The sequence below is a fragment of the Nilaparvata lugens genome, chromosome 4 (genome assembly GCF_014356525.2).
Source record: "Nilaparvata lugens isolate BPH chromosome 4, ASM1435652v1, whole genome shotgun sequence".
Classification (NCBI taxonomy): Eukaryota; Metazoa; Arthropoda; class Insecta; order Hemiptera; family Delphacidae; genus Nilaparvata; species Nilaparvata lugens.
The window spans coordinates 70,611,379-70,630,655 of record NC_052507.1 but is presented as its reverse complement, the minus strand read 5'-3'; the positions used below and the strand labels follow the sequence as shown (position 1 = coordinate 70,630,655).

General features: G+C 31.1%; 1 protein-coding gene across 1 annotated transcript; it reads left to right on the top strand.

Moving 5' to 3' along the window:
* Window positions 1-360: 360 nt before the first annotated feature.
* Window positions 361-17,707, top strand: LOC111060927 (serine protease snake). The gene is given in 7 exon segments (XM_039427089.1): window positions 361-511; window positions 1,987-2,126; window positions 7,742-7,851; window positions 10,767-10,840; window positions 10,843-11,019; window positions 12,617-12,780; window positions 15,523-17,707. Coding segments are annotated over 7 exon segments (1,200 nt in total). The 5' UTR covers window positions 361-435; the 3' UTR covers window positions 15,982-17,707.
* The last annotated feature ends 1,570 nt before the right edge of the window (window positions 17,708-19,277 follow it).

Genomic DNA, 19,277 nt, shown 5'->3' with positions numbered 1-19,277 from the left:
ACTGTTTCTCCAACCAAATCCAGTAATTATTCTATAGAAGGTAGGTGTTCAGACGATTATGATTGTAAACAAATTTTACAACATTATTATTTTCAATTTTTGATCTGAACAAATAACAGTTTTGGCTTTGATCAAGAATTATAGCTCAATATTCCAATCTATTTCGAAGGTCTCTCTGTAAAAAATACTTTCTGAGTGTAATCCAATTTATTTTTTATTGATTGTAGTCAACACAAAGACCCATAAACATCTAATACCCATTAAAATTCAAAAACATACGAAACTTTGATCGCAATGAAATTTCAAGTTTTATGACATTGACTCATCAAGTGAGAAATCCTGTTTCAAGTAATATATTATAAGTCTCTCTTCTCTAAGACGTGTCAAGTGTTTCAATAAGTTGAAATAGTGTATTTTGAACATTATTAGAAAAGAATGTGTTCTAGATTTATTAGTTTTCTGATAGCTTCAATATACTTAATGCCAATAATGTGCTTTCAATTGGAAACAGGTGAATCATTTCTCAAGTTAATATTGCAGCAATAGTAAATCTATTTATACTGTGGAATTGTTTTCGGATGACTCGATAAATAATTGATTGTTGATTTAAAGATTGATTTTATTGTTAGTAACAGAATTATTAGATTTTGTTAATCGAGGGGCTGGTATGCTTTTATTGAAAATATAAATGAATATGTTCATTCATGAGATCCCATAAGAATCATTGCCTGTTATCTACAATTGCATGTTATTTCAAGATTGGAAATTAGATTTATATTTCGTGTAAAAAACCTTTTGTCTAAAAAAATAGTATTATAAATTCATAGCCAACACTAGTAAGAGAGTGTAATTCTCAATAATCAATTAATATTGGGCAGTAGCCGGCCTTTTATTTTATTATCATATTTCATGTTTTTCAAAAGCGGTAATAATGAATATAGGTATTTTATTAAAATGTATGTACCCAAGGATACTTTTTTATTTATAAAATAACATCATAGTACCCTTTAGGTATTTTATTACAAATCCAAGTACTTTATATCATAGGATCAAAAAATATATAATATTATAATGCGACTATCTCCAGCCTATAGCCATAGCCATCTCTAATACAGGTATCAAAGGTGGCTATGCTATAGCTCAATAATTATTGTGAAGCCTCAAATTGATTAGTATACGTAATGGAAAATTGGATAATAGATGATTAGCATAACAAATTTATCCCAGTTTCCTGAGAAATATTTGAATTTATATCCTTAAATGTTATATTCTTATGAAATGATGCAAAAAGTGACTTCTTGGATTGAAATGAATCTAAATATGAATAATTTTGAGAATATGTAGACACAATCCAAATAGGTTGACTATTCTCTATAGGTTAATATCATACTTACATGAACATCAGCTTTTAGTTTGATAGGATAGCCTAGGTCTAATTATTAATTCACGAATGTTTTACAATTGCATTTCATTAGGGTTTCACTGAGTAATTAAAACAATTTTTTTTAAATTCCACACTATAAGGCAAAACTTTCATCAAGTATATGTGATTTAATTACATATATTTGTCATACATTGATTGATGTTGAAATATTCAGAAGCTCTAATTTAGAGCATTAGATCCATTCTGCTTATTTATCTATTACATTCCACATTCTACCGTAACTTTCAAATAGGGTAATACATTCCCAGTGTTGAATGGAAAAAATAACTATAATATAGTTTCAAATACATTTATATATTAGAAAGAGAAATAATAATCTTTTTTTAATATATTCCATTATAGGCTGCAGTTGAAATAGAAAGTTTTAGCATCTATTTTCAAATACGGTAAATTTTTTCAGTTCAAATGGGAAAGTTTCTTTAACCTGCTGCTAGCATATATAATGTAATACCCATATTGATCAGAGTGGAACTGGGAATTAGGCCTATCACTTTCCCACAAATATTGTCTATTCTTATTAACAATAATAATTTTCATTGTAGAGTGGTGCTCGACTAGTCAAGGCATTGGAAGATGTCGTCCTGATTTCAATTGTTTCAATGAAAACAAATTGGATAACTCGAATTGCAGTAAACCAGAACATGTATGCTGCCCAGAGCCTGAAATTCCTGCACTAAGTATGTAAATATCATTTTTCATATTTTCCATAAGAATTTTTCAAATACCGGTAAGATTTTGATGTTTGTCGCTGTGGAATCTATTCATCGCCAAAAATAAATTCGATTTTAGTAAAACACACTTGAATAGGACCTCATTTAAAAGTAGCAATAGTTGCTGAGTAGGATATTAAATGATTTAAAGAATTTCATCAGCCATTTCATCAAATCACACGCCTATTATATGAATAAAACTGTAGGGTACAATCATTATTTCAGAAATAAAAAAAAACATTAATATATATTTCAGAAATGATGTAAGTTACAATACAAACTGCTGATTACAGACAAAGAAGTTACCAATGTTAATAATAGCCTATAGTTTCAAATACATTTATATATTAGAAAGAGAAATAATCATATTTTTCTAATATATTCCATTATAGGCTGCAGTTGAAATAGAAAGTTTTAGCATCTATTTTCAAATACGGTAATATTTTTCAGTTCAAATGGGAAATAGTTCTATTACATGAATAAAACTATATCAATCATTATTTCAGAAATAAAAACATTATCATATATATCAGAAATGATGTAAGTAACAATACACACTGCTGATTACAGACAAAGAAGTTACCAATGTTAATAATATAGTTTCAAATACATTTACATGTATACATTTAAGGTACACACTTAGCTTACAATATGTACCGGTAGCCATTATTCTATGTGAAAATATCAATTCTTATTTTTCGACTTATGCAAATTTCTTCTTATACGGTATCATAAAAATGATATAGGGCTCAGTCTTCAGTCTAAAAAGTAATATTGAATCAAATGCAGAGACGATTGCTGATCATTAAAGATTAGAAAAAAGTTTGAAACTATAGAGGTGCTCCATTCCTTATAGTGGATGCTGAATAATATGAAGCTATAGACGATAATAGATTTGATAGAATATCTTGGTAAATCCAACTTTCAATTCAAATCTAGCTCAAGATTTATGAAATATTCAAAAAATAATTCGAAAATCACCACCAGTAATGGTGAGTAATATTATATTGCTTTAATAATATATATTATGTTTGTACTAATATTTTGACTCTTCAATGTTTGATTCCATTACGAACTGCTTGTTAAATGATCACTTTTGAACAATTAATTACGACATAGCAGTCAGGTATTTATATAAATAAAAGCTATCAGCTTCTACTTACATTAGTGTGTATAAGCACATACGGTACTAATACACTAATGTGAGTAGAAGCTAATGGCTTCTATTTATATAAATACCTGACTGCTATATGTCGAAATTAATTAAACTTGAATTTAAAAAAACATTTATGGAGTGAAAATGCACTTACATTGGTAGTGACGATCGTTTCGACCTGTTGTTGGTCATCCACAGATTGTAGTCCTTAGACTAGGTGCATTTTCACTCCATAAGTGTTTTTTTTTCAATTCAAGTTTAATCAATTACGACATATAGCAATCAGGTATTTATATAAATAAAAGCCATTAGCTTCTACAGTCCCCAGACTGTAGTCTGATGATGACCAACAACAGGTCGAAACCATCGTCACTACAAAAGTAAGTGCATTTTCACTTAAAAAGTGTTTTTTAACATTCAAGTTTAATTTTAACAGTGAAAAAGTATGGATATACAGCAGCGTAATTAATTGTTCAGAAGTGATTAATATTTTGATTTTGAAACGTCTTTTATTGTCCCATAAGTTTACATAACATGAAAAATTTACAAAATAATTATTGTCTCTTTTCTGTATAGTGTTAGGTATCTATAGGTCACCAAATGGAGACTGGCAAAAATTTTGTGAGCTGCTCCATACACTTTTGGAAATTACAACCGCTCGTTTCACAAATGTTATAGTAGTAGGAGATTTCAATACCGATTTTGCCAGGCAGGATAAAATGACAGAGGATATTAGAGATATTATTAATATGAATAATTTAGAAATTAAGGTCCACGAATATACAAGAGTAACTCGAACTTCACAGACAATTATTGATAATATCCTCACAAATATAGAAGGTTGTAATGTCAGGTTAGGTAGCTCAGATCTATCAGATCATAACTATCAAATTTTAGATGTTAAGTTGCAGGGCCAGAATCCAAGCAGAAAAAAAACTTTTGTGAAAGAAATTCAGCAATATGAGCTAGGAAATATAAATTGTTTGAAGCAGGAACTGCTTCAAGAAAATTGGAGTAGTGTTTATAACAGTTGTAACCTAAATTACAAATATAAGCAATTCATTGATACTCTAAGATTTCACATTAGTGTATGCTGTCCGATAAAAAAAGTCAAAGTAAAAAGTAAATTAAACAAAGTAGATGAATGGATAACTGAAGATATTCTTACTCAAAGAAATATTGTTAGGGAAGCTTATGAGGAATTTAAATTAGTGAGGGATGTTCCGAGTGAGGTCAAATACAAATGTCTAAAGAAAAACTATGCAAAAGAAGTGAGGAAAGCTAAGTGTAAGAAAACAGCTGAAATATTAACAACTAGTACCAATTTTAACTCTGCTGTTTGGGAGGTAATTAATAGAAATAGGAGAGCAGCTCAAAAAGATACAGTTACTAATGTCCCTAGGATAATCGATGAACATGGAAATTATATGGATGATAGTATAGACATTTGTAACTTTTTCAATAAATATTATCAACAGGTTGCATATAATCTCCAAAAGTCACTGAACACTAATACTTATAATACAACTACATTAAATGCTGAGCCAATTGAAAAGGTATTTAAATTTCATCCATTATCAAGAGATGAGTTGTCAAGAATAATAAAAAATTTGAATAACAAAAAAACAGTAGGATTGGATGGGGTCTCAAGCAAAATTTTAAAAGAATGTGAAAATGAATTACTGGACCCTTTATTGCATCTCCTTAATACTTCACTAGAGCAGGGTATTTTCCCTGATGATCTGAAACAAGGAAAAATTTTGCCAATTTTCAAGAGCGGTGATTCTGAAAGAGTTGAAAATTATAGACCCATTAGTATTCTAAATGTAATAAGTAAAATTTTTGAAAGAGTAGTTTTAAATAGGCTATTGATGCACCTGGAAGAAATTAATTTCATATGTGATGAACAGCATGGGTTCCAGAAAGGGAAATCTACTAAGACTGCAATAGTATCCCTTGTTGAAAGACTAATAGATATAATAGATTCAGGTGAGAAGGCAGCCGCAATATTTCTTGATTTATCCAAAGCTTTTGATTGTGTGAACCATAGAATATTATTGGAAATACTAAAAACTGTAGGTGTGAATGGTATAGAACTAAAATGGTTTGAATCATATCTCATAGGTAGAAACCAGTGTGTTGAGCTTACCAAGGTGGATGGGAATGAAATAGTAAAAATTAAATCTCAAAAACTGGAGGTCCAGGCTGGAGTACCTCAAGGCTCAATTCTGGGTCCCTTACTGTTTCTGTTGTATGTGAACCAATTACCAAAAGAGTTAAAAGATCACAGAGCTCTGTTGTTTGCTGATGACACATCGCTTATCTTTAACAATTATTTATTAGATAGTCTAGAAATAAATGCTTTTACTGGAGTACAGTCAATTGTCCAATTCTTGAAGCAAAGGCAATTAACAATAAATAGTAAGAAATGTCAATTCCTACAATTCAAAAGTAAATATAATTCAGTAGAGGATAGAGAAATAAATGTGTTTGTAGAGGAAAATGAATTAGACCAAGAAGAGAAAGTAGCATTCTTGGGAATTTTATTGGACAGGAAATTAACATGGCATCCTTACATTGAGAGGATATGTAATAAGATATCATCTGGGGTATTTGTCCTGCGGCAGCTTGCTAGGCTGAATGATAAAAAACTACTGTTAACTGCTTACCATGGACTTATACTATCTCATATTAGGTATGCTATTTTAGTATGGGGTAATTCATCTCAACAAAATATGGACAGAGTGTTTAAGATTCAAAAGAAGGCACTCAGATGTATAGAGAAAGTGAATAGGTTAGACTCTTGTAGGCCTTTATTTAAAAAGCTTGGTCTATTAACTGTGCCATCTTTGTATGTATATGAAGTTGTAATGCATGTGAAAACGAGTGGTGTGATCCAGAATTCAGATGTTCATGAGTATAATACGCGAAACAGAGCAGATTATCATATAATGGGTCACAATAGTAGGTTATTTGAACAAAAACCAGATTATATTGGTAGGAAATTTTATAACAAGCTACCTCAAATCTTGAAAAGTAATGATGATTTGAAGATTTTCAAAAAACAAATGAAAAATATTTAGTTGATAAAGCTTTTTATAGTGTACAAGAATTCCTTTCAAACCTAAACTAGGTTGAACTACTTAGTGTTAGAATTATTATGTAATAACATGACTTGTCTTAACATTCTTACTCTTTCAATGCTCCAAGATTGTACAATTTGATCTCACCTAAATTGAAAAGATTGCAACCGCTTTCTTTGTTTCTAAAAAGCTTAAAAGTTTATCTTTTTACACTCAGTGACTGTGAAGCATTCTTGAAATTTGTGGGATAGCTAACTTTAAGTCTTTTTGTACTGTCCATCTAAAATATATTACCGTATTCTAGTGTCACATTTGTTTAAATAGTTTGTTAGTCCGTAACGTATTATGTAGGTATAACTTTTTCATTGTTATCCGATAAAATTCTGGTAAATTTGTTAGGGCGGGCGGTCCTAAACCTCTGAGTACCATTTAAAATAATATTCATTTTGGGTAGTACACCTCACTCGGGCTTATGCCTAGGAGTGCGCATTTTATTTTGCACTTTTCTATTATTTTTTGGTTTATGGTTATTTTATCGTACGGTATTTATCAAATTAAGTTATTTTTTTAATTATACATAAGGTGAATTATGTAGACAAACAATTATTTTTTGTCATAATTTTTGTATTGATGTGATTATTTTATCGTACGGTATTTATCAAATTAAGTTATTTTTTTAATTATACATAAGGTGAATTATGTAGACAAACAATTATTTTTTGTCATAATTTTTGTATTGATGTGCAAAATAAATAAATTTTGAATTGAATTGAATAAGAACCAATGAAAAATAATAGGTAATATTTCTGAATTTTATAATCAATTCCCGGTTAACATATCATCAACTGGACTATCTAGGATTGAACTGGAAAAAGGTAGCCCTGACATTTGAAATGTATAAATACCACAGATAAAATAAGTAATAAGTCTTCTTACTACGTCCTATCTGATTATTACTAAGTCTCTGATGAGTCTCTGGATAAGTCTCAGATCCTCTCTGATAGGTACTAAGTCCTCTCTGATAATACCCAGTCATTAATGCTGTAGAAAATAAAATATCACCTTACATATGATATTATTTTCATAGTCTACTATACTACTTGTAAGATTCATGAAATATGAATAGCCTACTATTGTAATTCCTAATGTTGTGGAAAATGAATTCATTCATTGATTTTTTTTAATTTTAAACCAACCGAATTCATTATATTATATAAGACTACCGCGGTACAGTACTCTTCACATCTAAAATAAAACTTGCTGAGCTCCAAATCCCAATAATTCGTTCATGTTTCAAATCATGGCATATCTTTACACAATAATTATGATATATTTCTGTTTGTTAAAGGCTGTTCTCGGATATGGGAAAACTTTTGAAACTGCCGTATGGATTTGCGGTGCAGCACTTATAAGTGATAAATTTCTTCTTTCTGCTGCTCATTGTTTGAAAAGTGATCAGTAAGTATGACAATAGATTGTTGAAAGAAATTATATCAAAACGAATTTATCATTTTTGTTTTTTTTTATTTGAAAGTTACTATAAGAAATTGAATATTAATTTACAGTGGCCTATAGTAAAGTAAAAAAGTGATCAGTAAGTAGTATAACAATAGATTGTTGAAAGAAATTATATCAAATGAATTTATCATTTTTGTTTTTATCTATTTGAAATTACTATTAAGAAATTGAATATTCAAGGTATAGTAAAGTTAAAAAGTGATCAGTAAGTATAATAATAGATTGTTGAAAGAAATTATATCAAAATGAATTTATTATTTTTGTTTTGTTTTTTTTTAATTTGAAAGTGACTATAAGAAATAAGCCGATCTCCTGGTGACAAATGATTTTGTCGGAGAAGGCTTAGTTGTTGAAATTGTGCTAGACCCTGAGATCTGCAGATTTTCATCTGATAAATAATGTGATCCTAATTCTAGTGGTTTGAGGGTCTTGGAATTAAAAACATAGATATGCGGTTGACTGACTGTTCTTATAATAATGAAAATAATATAGAAATATTATAAAATACATCTTTACATGAATAATCAAATAATCAATCTGTCTTTAAGAGACCAACACAACATGTCTTTGAGAGACCAAATACTCATGTCTTTAAGAGACCAAATTTACGGGGGCACATCTGATATTGTAGTGGGGGGTATCAAGTACTTATCTAAGATCTGTCGTCCTCGAGTCCGGTGTCCAAAGGGTGATGGGTGAGGATGAAGGGTGATGGCCTCCAGGCATCGGGCTAGTGGCGTCAGATCGAAGATCGTCTTTCAGCCCCGCACGGCAATGTCAGATGTCTGATATCACCGGCCATCTCGGTCGGCGAATTCGTAAGCCCTCGTTTGACAGCAAGGCATATTTACAGTACGATCCTCGAATGAGTATTCAAGAATACACACACACAAAAAAAAACCTGCAACGCAAGTCACAACTACTTAGTAATGCTAGAATAAATAACATACTAAATATTGCATTCAATGAATGATTTCTCAAGAAATCATCTAATGAATACAATACATACAATTTACATTGAATATAAAATTAGAGGAATATATTGTAGAATTTGAAATCTATAATGAATGGTATTATGAAAAGAAATTACTAGTTAAAAGAATGATGAACAGTTAATGTAAAACCAGTGAGTATTCCAAACTTTACTCACAATTACAAAATTCCAGAGATATAAATGACTGTATCAATAAAAAATAGGAATATACTCCATTTAGTATAGCTTTCTTGTACATTAGGATATCGTCATACATCTCAGATGTAAAACTACAAAATTGAGTGAAAAATTAATTAAATTAGGTAAATTGAATAATTGTTAAATCAGGGGTTGTTCCCTGTAATATCAAAATTATTAAAATAAAGACAATACAACAATACTATAAAATATTCATTACTCACCCTTAAATGGGTTTTCAACTGTCACTAATCCATAGCCTACAATAATAATAAAGTGCAGCAGTCAACCGCTCTGAATGGAAATAACTATGCCATTAATAATTTAATAAAAGGATTAGCGATTTCAAAACTGATGGGATAAATGATTCCCAATAATATAATTTTAGTCTCCAGGAGAGAATAAAAAACTGTCTGGAAAAGACATTATTCAATCAGGCCAATAAATAATTAAGCTCAGAAAACATGTCTGTACTCTACAGAATCTAAAATCGGTCTCTCGTCTCTCGTTCCGGTCTCCAAGTCGACCGAACCAGGCTCAAAAATAGGTATCAGGGCTGGTACTATTACGCATTAAAAAATACCAAATTACAAAGGACGTGGGGTGGGGACGACAATAATTTCCCTCAATAGAACGACAAAGGAATACAACTAACAAAGACAGAAAACAGGAAAATTCCATCGATCAAAGTAGCAGACTCAGCAAAAGAATGGACGTTCAACTGATTTTTTATGATGATTTTGCGTTTACAACAATTCTAAGTACTCTAGGAAAACGTTTGAAAACAATAGAGGAAATATCAGAATTTAATTACGAAATGTGCGGAATGACATCATGAAACTACTCCGATACCGTGAGAAAATCACAACGTTAATCCAGCACTCTAATAAAATTTTATCTTGGAAAAGTTATAATGTTATAATTTCAAAAAAAAAAAAAATAAATTTTGGCACAGAAATTGAATATTTACAGTATAGTGAAGTTCTCAAACTACTTTAGACTGTTCACTTATTCATCAGTAGAGTCATCAGAATTACAGTTACTGTAAAAATTACTGTTTGTATAGTATCTGTAATAATTAGAATGAGATTAATGTTTGATCAAATCTGAAAATTATCAATCATTTTTGTCAAAAAGTGAATGGATATTTGGAATGTTAGAAAGAAATTAAATTAGGATGAGATGGAATGCATTGAACTAAAGTACACCCTCTAAAGAATAACATCATATACTTCTTATAGTGAATCGATTATGATTAAATGTAACTCACATTAATGTAAATTAACCTACGTCCCCGTACCAAAAGCATTGGAGCTGTTTTCTCTGGTCTTTCTTCTGAAGAAATGCCGAGAAAAAAATAGTTGGTATAAAAAATAGTTAGTCAAAAAAATGAAGGTATATCGAGAAAAAAATCACGCTTACACGTTGGTTTTAATTAATGGGTCTCCCATTATTGAAAAGCAGTGAAATGAGAGAACCCTAATAGTGAAAGAGAGTACCTACTGTTTGACTTAGAAATGTGCTGCTCATATTTATTCACGCAAGTTCATAAACATAATATATGATCATGTTTCAGAGGCTTTGCGAGATGGGCACGTCTTGGAAATGTCAAATTGAATGAGAAGTCACCAAATGAGCAAATATTTCAAATTCACGCAAAGTTCATAAAAAATATATGTTTCAGAGGTTTTGTGAGATGGGCACGTCTTGGAAATGTCAAATTGAAGGAGAAGTCACCAAATGAGCAAATATTTCAAATTACAAAAAGTTGGTACACCCAAAGTACAAGTTACCTTCATTCATGTACGACATTATGCTTTTGGAACTTGATAAACCAGTGACTTTGACGCCCTACGTCCGCCCAGCTTGCTTGAACATGAATGATACTGTCAACACAGATACTGCTATTGCCACTGGATTTGGAAAATTGGAATATAGTAAGTGATTCATGAAATTTAGCTTAAATATTATTTATAAGTTCCTTTATTGATCAAAATAGGTATATTCTTATATAATATACGGTGGACACTTTCCATATCAATATACAGAGTGTTTCAGAAGTTAGTAGTGTCGAACATTTTAGGGTATTGTTCCTGGATGATAGGAGACTACAAATGTTGTATTTGAAGTGTCCAAAACTCAGCGGTTTTTTTTCACTTAGGATTTTTTATCTCAAGAACGAAATGTTGTATTGATCTGAAATTTGGCATGAATACTTATCCTTTAAAGACTCAACTTTCAAAAATGAAATAAACAATTCAAACAATACTCTAAATTGTTCGACACCACTTCTGAAACACTCTGTATAAAATATGCTTCAAGAGAATATTTAGATTGAAATACCGTACTTGAAATTGTTACTTGGTACTTGAAATTGGTACTTGAAATTTGATTTGATATGTTGTAGTTATAGTAGGCCTATAAAACAACATTTCAGTGGAATATTTGTGTTGTAGTTGAACATTAAATAGGTAGGCCTACCGTAAATAAAAACTTTTTCGCTTGTGAACAGTTACAATAATTGTATATTTGTCTATAAAATTCTCGATTGTTTCCAAGAAAAGAAAAATCGGATCAAAATCAACCTGTAATTTATTGTAGTTTTTATAATTATAGGATTATAATGTTAACCGTAATATTATGAACATCTAGCTACCACTTGAAAACAAAAACTATTACATATTGATTTTATATTAACTTTTGTAAGAAGCTATAGCGGTTAGCCTATATATTAATCGCATGAGCAATATCAATACGGTATTGGTTGAGACTTGAGAGAAGTAATAAAACTTATTCTTATTTTTGTGTGATGACATTGAATAACCTTGATTAATGAATCACATACGTACCATGAAACAATGAATCAAAATTTTACAATTTTCGCATGTTCGAGGCCCTAAGTACCCTAAACATAATTTCTCAAGTACCTATATGTGAATATTTCTCAAGTATATTCAATTATATGTGAATATTTAGTTTCTATCAATGTGAATTATTTACAGTGTTCCAAAAAAATTCTTCAATGACAGACCATCAATAAAATACAAAAATGCGCCCATATTTATCATAACTATAAAAGTAGGTACCGTACCTACATTATTATGTTGATTATGTATTATATGACAAATCATTCTAATAACGATATATAACTTACAGTGAGATGGAATACGAAATCTTCTTGTTGATTGATACTTTTTTTGGCCACATTATAACTTTATTCAATTGTTCACAAAATTTTCAAAACCTGTTATTTCGATTTCAATAACTCAATATGTCTTCACAAATGTTGTGACCATGCAGTGGCTTATTTACGAATAGTTTGCTCTAAAATAAAAACATTCAGCACCCTTTCATAAAAAACTTTGAAATTCATTAATATAAAAACTCTCAGTACCCTCTTTTATTGGAAGGGTACCCTGCTTTTATTCGAATCAAGTAGCCCATATAAGCGAAGTGATTTTTGGATTTTTGCTCTAAAAGTATCGATATTCAAAGAAACCTTGGCTTCATTCATCATATTCGATATTTTTCTAGCTTCAGACAAAGGAACCAACGAGCTGATGAAGGTCAGCATCGATATAAATCCTCTGGATGTCTGTCAGAAAACCTATTCATACAGCAAAAGACAGTTTCCGGTCGGCGTTCACGACTCGGTGCTTTGCGCCGGTGTTCTTAAAGGTGGCAAAGATACGTGTCAGGTGGGTGAAAAAACTGTTAATTTTTCCAATTCCCATTGTAAGTTTAGTGGAAAACTGTTGATTTTGCTAATTTCCATTATGAATGATAAAGATACTGTAGTTACCTCAACCAACTTATAGCCTACCTACTACATACTCTATACATTTCGATAGATTAATTATTTTTTATATAGATAGGGAACCATTTTTGCAGCAATTAATAGGCCACTTATTGGGGCACTATAATATGCTTCATATAGGACTACATATTGGGATCACTAACATATTGGGACACGCGTCACAATTATAGTGAGGTCCACGTTATAATGACAGTGAAGAAAGATGACAAAACAACGTTGCCGATCCTCCGTCTTGTCAATGCCTTCTATAGACGGTAGTTGATACAAGTTTATTTATGTGATATTAACTGTTCATTCTCGTTTAAAATAATCAATTATATTTTATCAAGCAAGAAATAATATTTTTCAATAATTTAATAATGAATTTTCATAATTTATTAAGATGAAATATTTTGTTAATTATTAATTCTACATTGTTAAATTCGATCTGGCAACAGAGCAAAGGAAAAGAGATAGCGCTATCAGCTTTGTTTAATGATAGACACGGAAAGCAGCAGTACCATCCTTAAACAAACACTGCCATTATAACGTGCACCTCACTATATAGTCATAGTGGGTTATACTGGCTTCCCAAAATAATGTGTCATCCGAAGTTATATAGCTGGCTTCCTCTACTTCATATACACGTCTACATTTAATACATGGTACCTTCAATCAACCTCTAACTCTAATATCAGTCTTTGTTTAGACTTACCAGATCTGATATAGCTATTTTCGTTAGAGTGAAATAGTTGATACTTTTAATAAGATTGACTCTTACTTTTTTGAGTTGCATCATAGAGAAAGGATAGCATCTTTTGGAAAAATAGGAAGCTCATGAAAAAATCCTATATAGGCTATGTTATTTTTCTCTACCATTCCATTATTTTTTCCTACAGTTACCTTGAAAAGTGACCATTCCTGCTCTGATTACAGAACGCAAAGAATCACTTTTCCGCTCTAGTGCGCAAAGTACCTATCACTTTGCGTACTCTTAATACTTTGCGTATTATCTTGCAGCCATCCCAATCAGCTGTTGACATTCTTGGTGTGTATTTTGTTCTATCTAAATTTTTTTCTGATTTTCAAATAAATAAAATTGAGAACTCATTAAATCATACATTTTGAATATAATTAATCATTCATTATTTCAAATAATATTTTTTTCATTCATAAATTGATTGGTTGAAAAATTATTTATAAAAATTAAGATTTACTCAAAATTATTCAAATTTCCAAATGAATTGGATTAATTTAATTTTTGATTCGAATGAATTATTATCGATTATCAATTTTCAATTGGATTATCAAGTTTAAAATAAATTAAAGTTGTTATTAATAACAAAATTATACAGACAAACATTTGATGGATTTCGTCGGTCATCATTTTACCCATAACCAACCACTATTCATATTCAATGGTAACTGTAGGAAAACTTTAATGTGAAATACGTGCGCAAAGTTCCTCTGCTGCACTCAAGAAACCATTCCGCCCTCGCCTACGGCTCGTGCATAAACGTTTCTTTCGGTGCAGAAAACTGTCACTTAGCGCACTAGTTGCACGAATAACTATTCCTTAAGCCACTGTATCTTTTCTCGATGGTTGCGTCAAGCAACAAAAGTAAGAAAGTCTTATCCTGGATAAGTACAATTTTTAATAGTTATAATTAGCTACCGATTCCAGATGAATGAACTTGTTTGGTGCAACCTATTAATATATGTTCAGAGAACACAGAAAATGTAGTTGATTTTTTCGTTGACTTCCTGGTCAACCCCAAAACGTGGACTATTAGCATACGTGAACATTACAGTACACGTAAAACGGTCGGCATACCGCAATGTCTACATTTTCCCAACCTGTATTAATTTCAAAAATATTTGAATATTTGTAATACATCAATGAATATTACCGTACACTTACTATTAAATTGAATAAAAAGTAGTCGATAATAATAATTAATCAATCTAGATTTCTGTTAATATGCTTTGAATATTCAGAAAATATAAAGAATAGGAAAAATAGCAAACAAAAAATTCTATGAACAGAGCAGAGTAGATCTTCTGAAGCTCATCTAAGCTTTGAGAAATACTTTTGTACAGTTGCGCCTTTCGATTTACCTTCAAGCTATTTTCCTGTAGCCAATATTTTTTTATTAGTGGAAGTATTTATGGAATTTGATAGCAAATTGGTATTTTGATTCAATTTTTTCAAAAAAGTGCAATATTTTTAGAGTTTTCAATCTATTGTGATACATTTTGTGATTCATTTGATAACATCAACCTTCAAAAATTTTTAAAAAGTGCAATATTTTTAGAGTTTTTAATTTATTGTGATACAAAATTCAAAATTTTCAAATCATTATTCCTGGACTGAAAATCAAGTGACGAAGCAGTGTGTGATTACATAACCTTAAGTTTTGTACAACATTAACATTTTATGGAAATTTTTGGAGAGAAATAGCACAGGCTCAGCCTAGTTTTTCCTCCAATATCATAATTATGATTATAGTGTCATATACAATAAATAAAATGAAATGAATATTAATTTGAATCTCGTTCTACTAAATAGGATTTGAATAGTTGTAAATTGATGTCTATTTCCATCAAAACTGTGAATAATATGTTTTAAATCTTGTGCTAACAGGGAGATTCGGGAGGACCCCTTGTGGTGGCGGTAGATGAGCCCTTCTGCATGTATTGCATCATAGGAGTGACGTCATTTGGGCTTTTTTGCGGGTTTGCAAATTCACCAGCCATCTATACAAGAGTATCTTATTTCACGCCTTGGATTGTTGAGAATGTCTGGAAAAAGACACTCAAAGATCACAATGGGACTAAACCAGACCAACTATTTGGTGAGGAGGAAAAAGTCAAGGATGGGGAAGAATCAAAACAACTTTCCAAGAACAAGAGAGAAAATGGAAGTGAGGATGAATCAGAGCAATCACTTGATGATGGAAGTGAGAGTGGGAGAAAATCAGTCGATAAGGAGGAAGATGAGAGAGATAGAAATTTCCAGAAACCCATTGATGAGAAGGAACAGAATTTAATTTTAAGGTATAACGGAATAGGAGGCAAGACAAGACCCAAGTTAGTACGGTAGCACAAATTGTTGGCCCATCATTGGCTTACCCACGGTTGGCCAACAATAAAAATGTCCGCCCAGCCAACAGTTTCCCAACTTAGGGTCAATGTAGATTTAATTGTTGGGTCAACAGAGGGCCCTTTGAAATTTTATGGTTGGCCCATCGTCTATTGCTTCCTTAGATCAAATGCAACAGAAATGAATTTTTATGTAAACTACCACTTTATTATGAGCTCAAATAATAATAGTAACCTTAACCACAATCAAAGTTTATGCTTTATTATGCAAATATTGTAGCAAAAACAGCACATTTCAAGATTTCCAAGGAGAATAAAAAAACAATATATGTAATATATAATTATTGCTTTTTATAGATCCACAATATACAGAGTGCTTCAGAAGTAGTGTCGAGCATTTTGGGATATTGTTCCTGGATGATAGGAGACTACAAATGACGTATTTGAAGTGTCCAAAACTCAGCGGTTATCCTTATAGCTGTCATTTTGTTTTTTTCACTTAGATATTTTTATCTCAAGAACAAAATGTTGTATTGATCTGAAATTGTGCACGAATATTTATACTATAGAGACTCAACTTAAAAAAATTAATATATTTGTGCAACTAGTGCCCAAAGAGCCACTTTGCTGCACCGAAAGAAACGTTTATGCACGAGCCATAGGCGAGTGCAGAATGATGGTTTCTTGAGTGCAACAAAGAAACTTTGTGCACGTATTGCACATTAAATTTTTTCTACAGTTACCATAGAATGTGAAAAGTCAGTAATAGGCGGTGAACATGTCCTATACTAAATAAAATTTTTGTGCAAATCTGTAGTATTTTTAATGCTGATAATAAATATTGCAACCATTCCACAACAGAATTATTTAAAATTCAGTCTAAATGACAATAGAATGAATATTATAAAGTTATATGAGATTCAATATTATAATAATACTTTATCTACAAGAAGTCATCAGCAAGTGTGGAAATTTTCACATCACTTGTCTGGATATGTATTTTGAGCCATACCTAACCACAAAAGTAAATATAGATATAAAAATACTTGATTCCTTGATCATGAAAATGGCCAATAAATGTTTTCAATGTCTTCCAGTTAAAAATATAGGCATCTCATAAAAAATCGTTCATGATAACTTGAATAGAAATAAAATACTGATATTGAATACTATAAAAACTTCTTGTTTATTAACTGTTTGTTATCAAACATTTCTTTTACTTTGCCGCACTCTACCATTATAAAGCGTGTTAACTATTTTGTGTTATGTTGCAAATTTGGAGTGCGACAAAGTCTTTGCCGCACTCAAATCTACATTCCCGCACTGGATGTGGGAATAAGGTATTTTGCGAACTATAACTGATGCGGGAATGAGCACTTTTTCGAGTAACTGTAGGAAAAAACATTTTCGATGTACATATTCAAAATGGCGGCCAATGTTTGATTGCAAATTTCACAAAAAACATTCACTTTACAGAAAAGTTACAGGAGACAAAAAAGTTAGAACATTTTATTAAGATTTTAAGGATACCTCATTTATTAAAATTGGTCAGAGAATAACAGAGAAATTAATCATTTTCGTACAACATGCATGATTATGAACAAAAAAGATCATCTGAAAAACATTGTAAAATCAGCTGGATGGCCATATGGAGCCATACGAGTTTCAAAGCTTCATCTTGGATACAATTGGAATTAAAAATTAAATATTGATGTTCAAATTGTGGAAAGTGGTCATGCATGCAATATGAAAATACTAAATTCTCTGTTATTCTTTGACCAATCTTAATAAATGAGGTATCCTTGATCTTGATAAAATTTGCTAACTTTTTTGTCTCTTGTAAATTTTCTGTAAAGTGAACAGTTTTCGTGAAATTTGCAATCAAAAGTTTAAAATGGCCGCCATTTTGAAAATTTACATCTTCAAGTTTTCATTATATTTTTTAAAGTCGAGTGTTTATAGCATTCATGCCAAATTTCAGATCATTTCGTTCTTGAGAAAAAAATTCCTAAGTGGAAAAAACAAAATGGCAGCTAAAAGGATAACCGCTGAGTTTTGGACACTTGAAATACGACATATTTGTAGTCTCCTATCATCCAGGACCAATACCATAGCCACCTCTAACACAAGGCCGCGGCCTACGATATTGCAACGTCGCAGTGTAGGCCTAGAATCTAACACATGATTAGTGAAAAAGATTTAAAAAATACCAGCTGATCTTTTTTACCAATCATGTATTAGATTTTAGGCCTACGCTGCGACGTTGCAATATCGTAGGCCGGGGCCTTGTATTAGAGGTGGCTATGCCAATACCCTAAAATGTTCGACACTACTTCTGAAACACTCTGTATACACCAGCAAAAACGAATGAGAAAGTATCACTGTGGATATTGTAAATGGACAGGCCATAAATTCAAATCAAACCACAATAGACATCAGTAACACAACAACAAAGCATTACTTTGATTATTAAAACTGGACAAGTTATAAGTTAAGAAAATATAAAAAAGATAAACCAGCAATGATGGCAGGAGAACAGCAACAAGGATGTAGGCGACCCACCCAAAATTGTGGGCGACCCACCCAAAATTGTGGGCAACCCCCCCCCCCACGGCCAAGAAAGAGCAAAATAAGGAAAAATCAGAACAACCACTTGACTAGCATAGAGTTTAAAAAGGGATAGAATCATTAAAATCACTTGAGAAGGAAATATCATGAAAATGTGTAAAATCAAAAATATCATTATATCTATGACCGTTTTTATGAGTACGGTAATTCATGAGAATGAAAGGAATCAGAAAATGCACTCAGTGTATTATAGACGATATTAGTTAACAGTAACATCCAACAGCACTGCTTAAGGCTATTCGGTACACTTTTTTCTTTTAAATTAGATAATCGTTTTCAATATAATTGTTATGATCATTATAAGAGTGAGAAAAAGTGGCAACTGGAATACTCAAGTGGTCTAATAAGAGAATTATGGGTTGTTGAAGTTGCTAACTCCGTTTTCATTCCAGATCGAATTTTCTATTGGGTTTTTTTTTAATACATTCAGTATATCATCGGCTTTGTTCTAATATGCGTTTTTTCGCGATTTATGCCAAAATAAACAAGTTATCGAATTTACAAAAAATGTTACTTTTTTATTTATGAACGATATGGGGGAATAAAATGTTTTAGTTTGGAAAGATACATATTTTGAATTTTTAAGAGAAGTTCTGATAATACAGTCGAAACCGTTTATGATCTGGAAAGAAAACGGATTTAGCACATCGACGACCCATAACTCGCTTT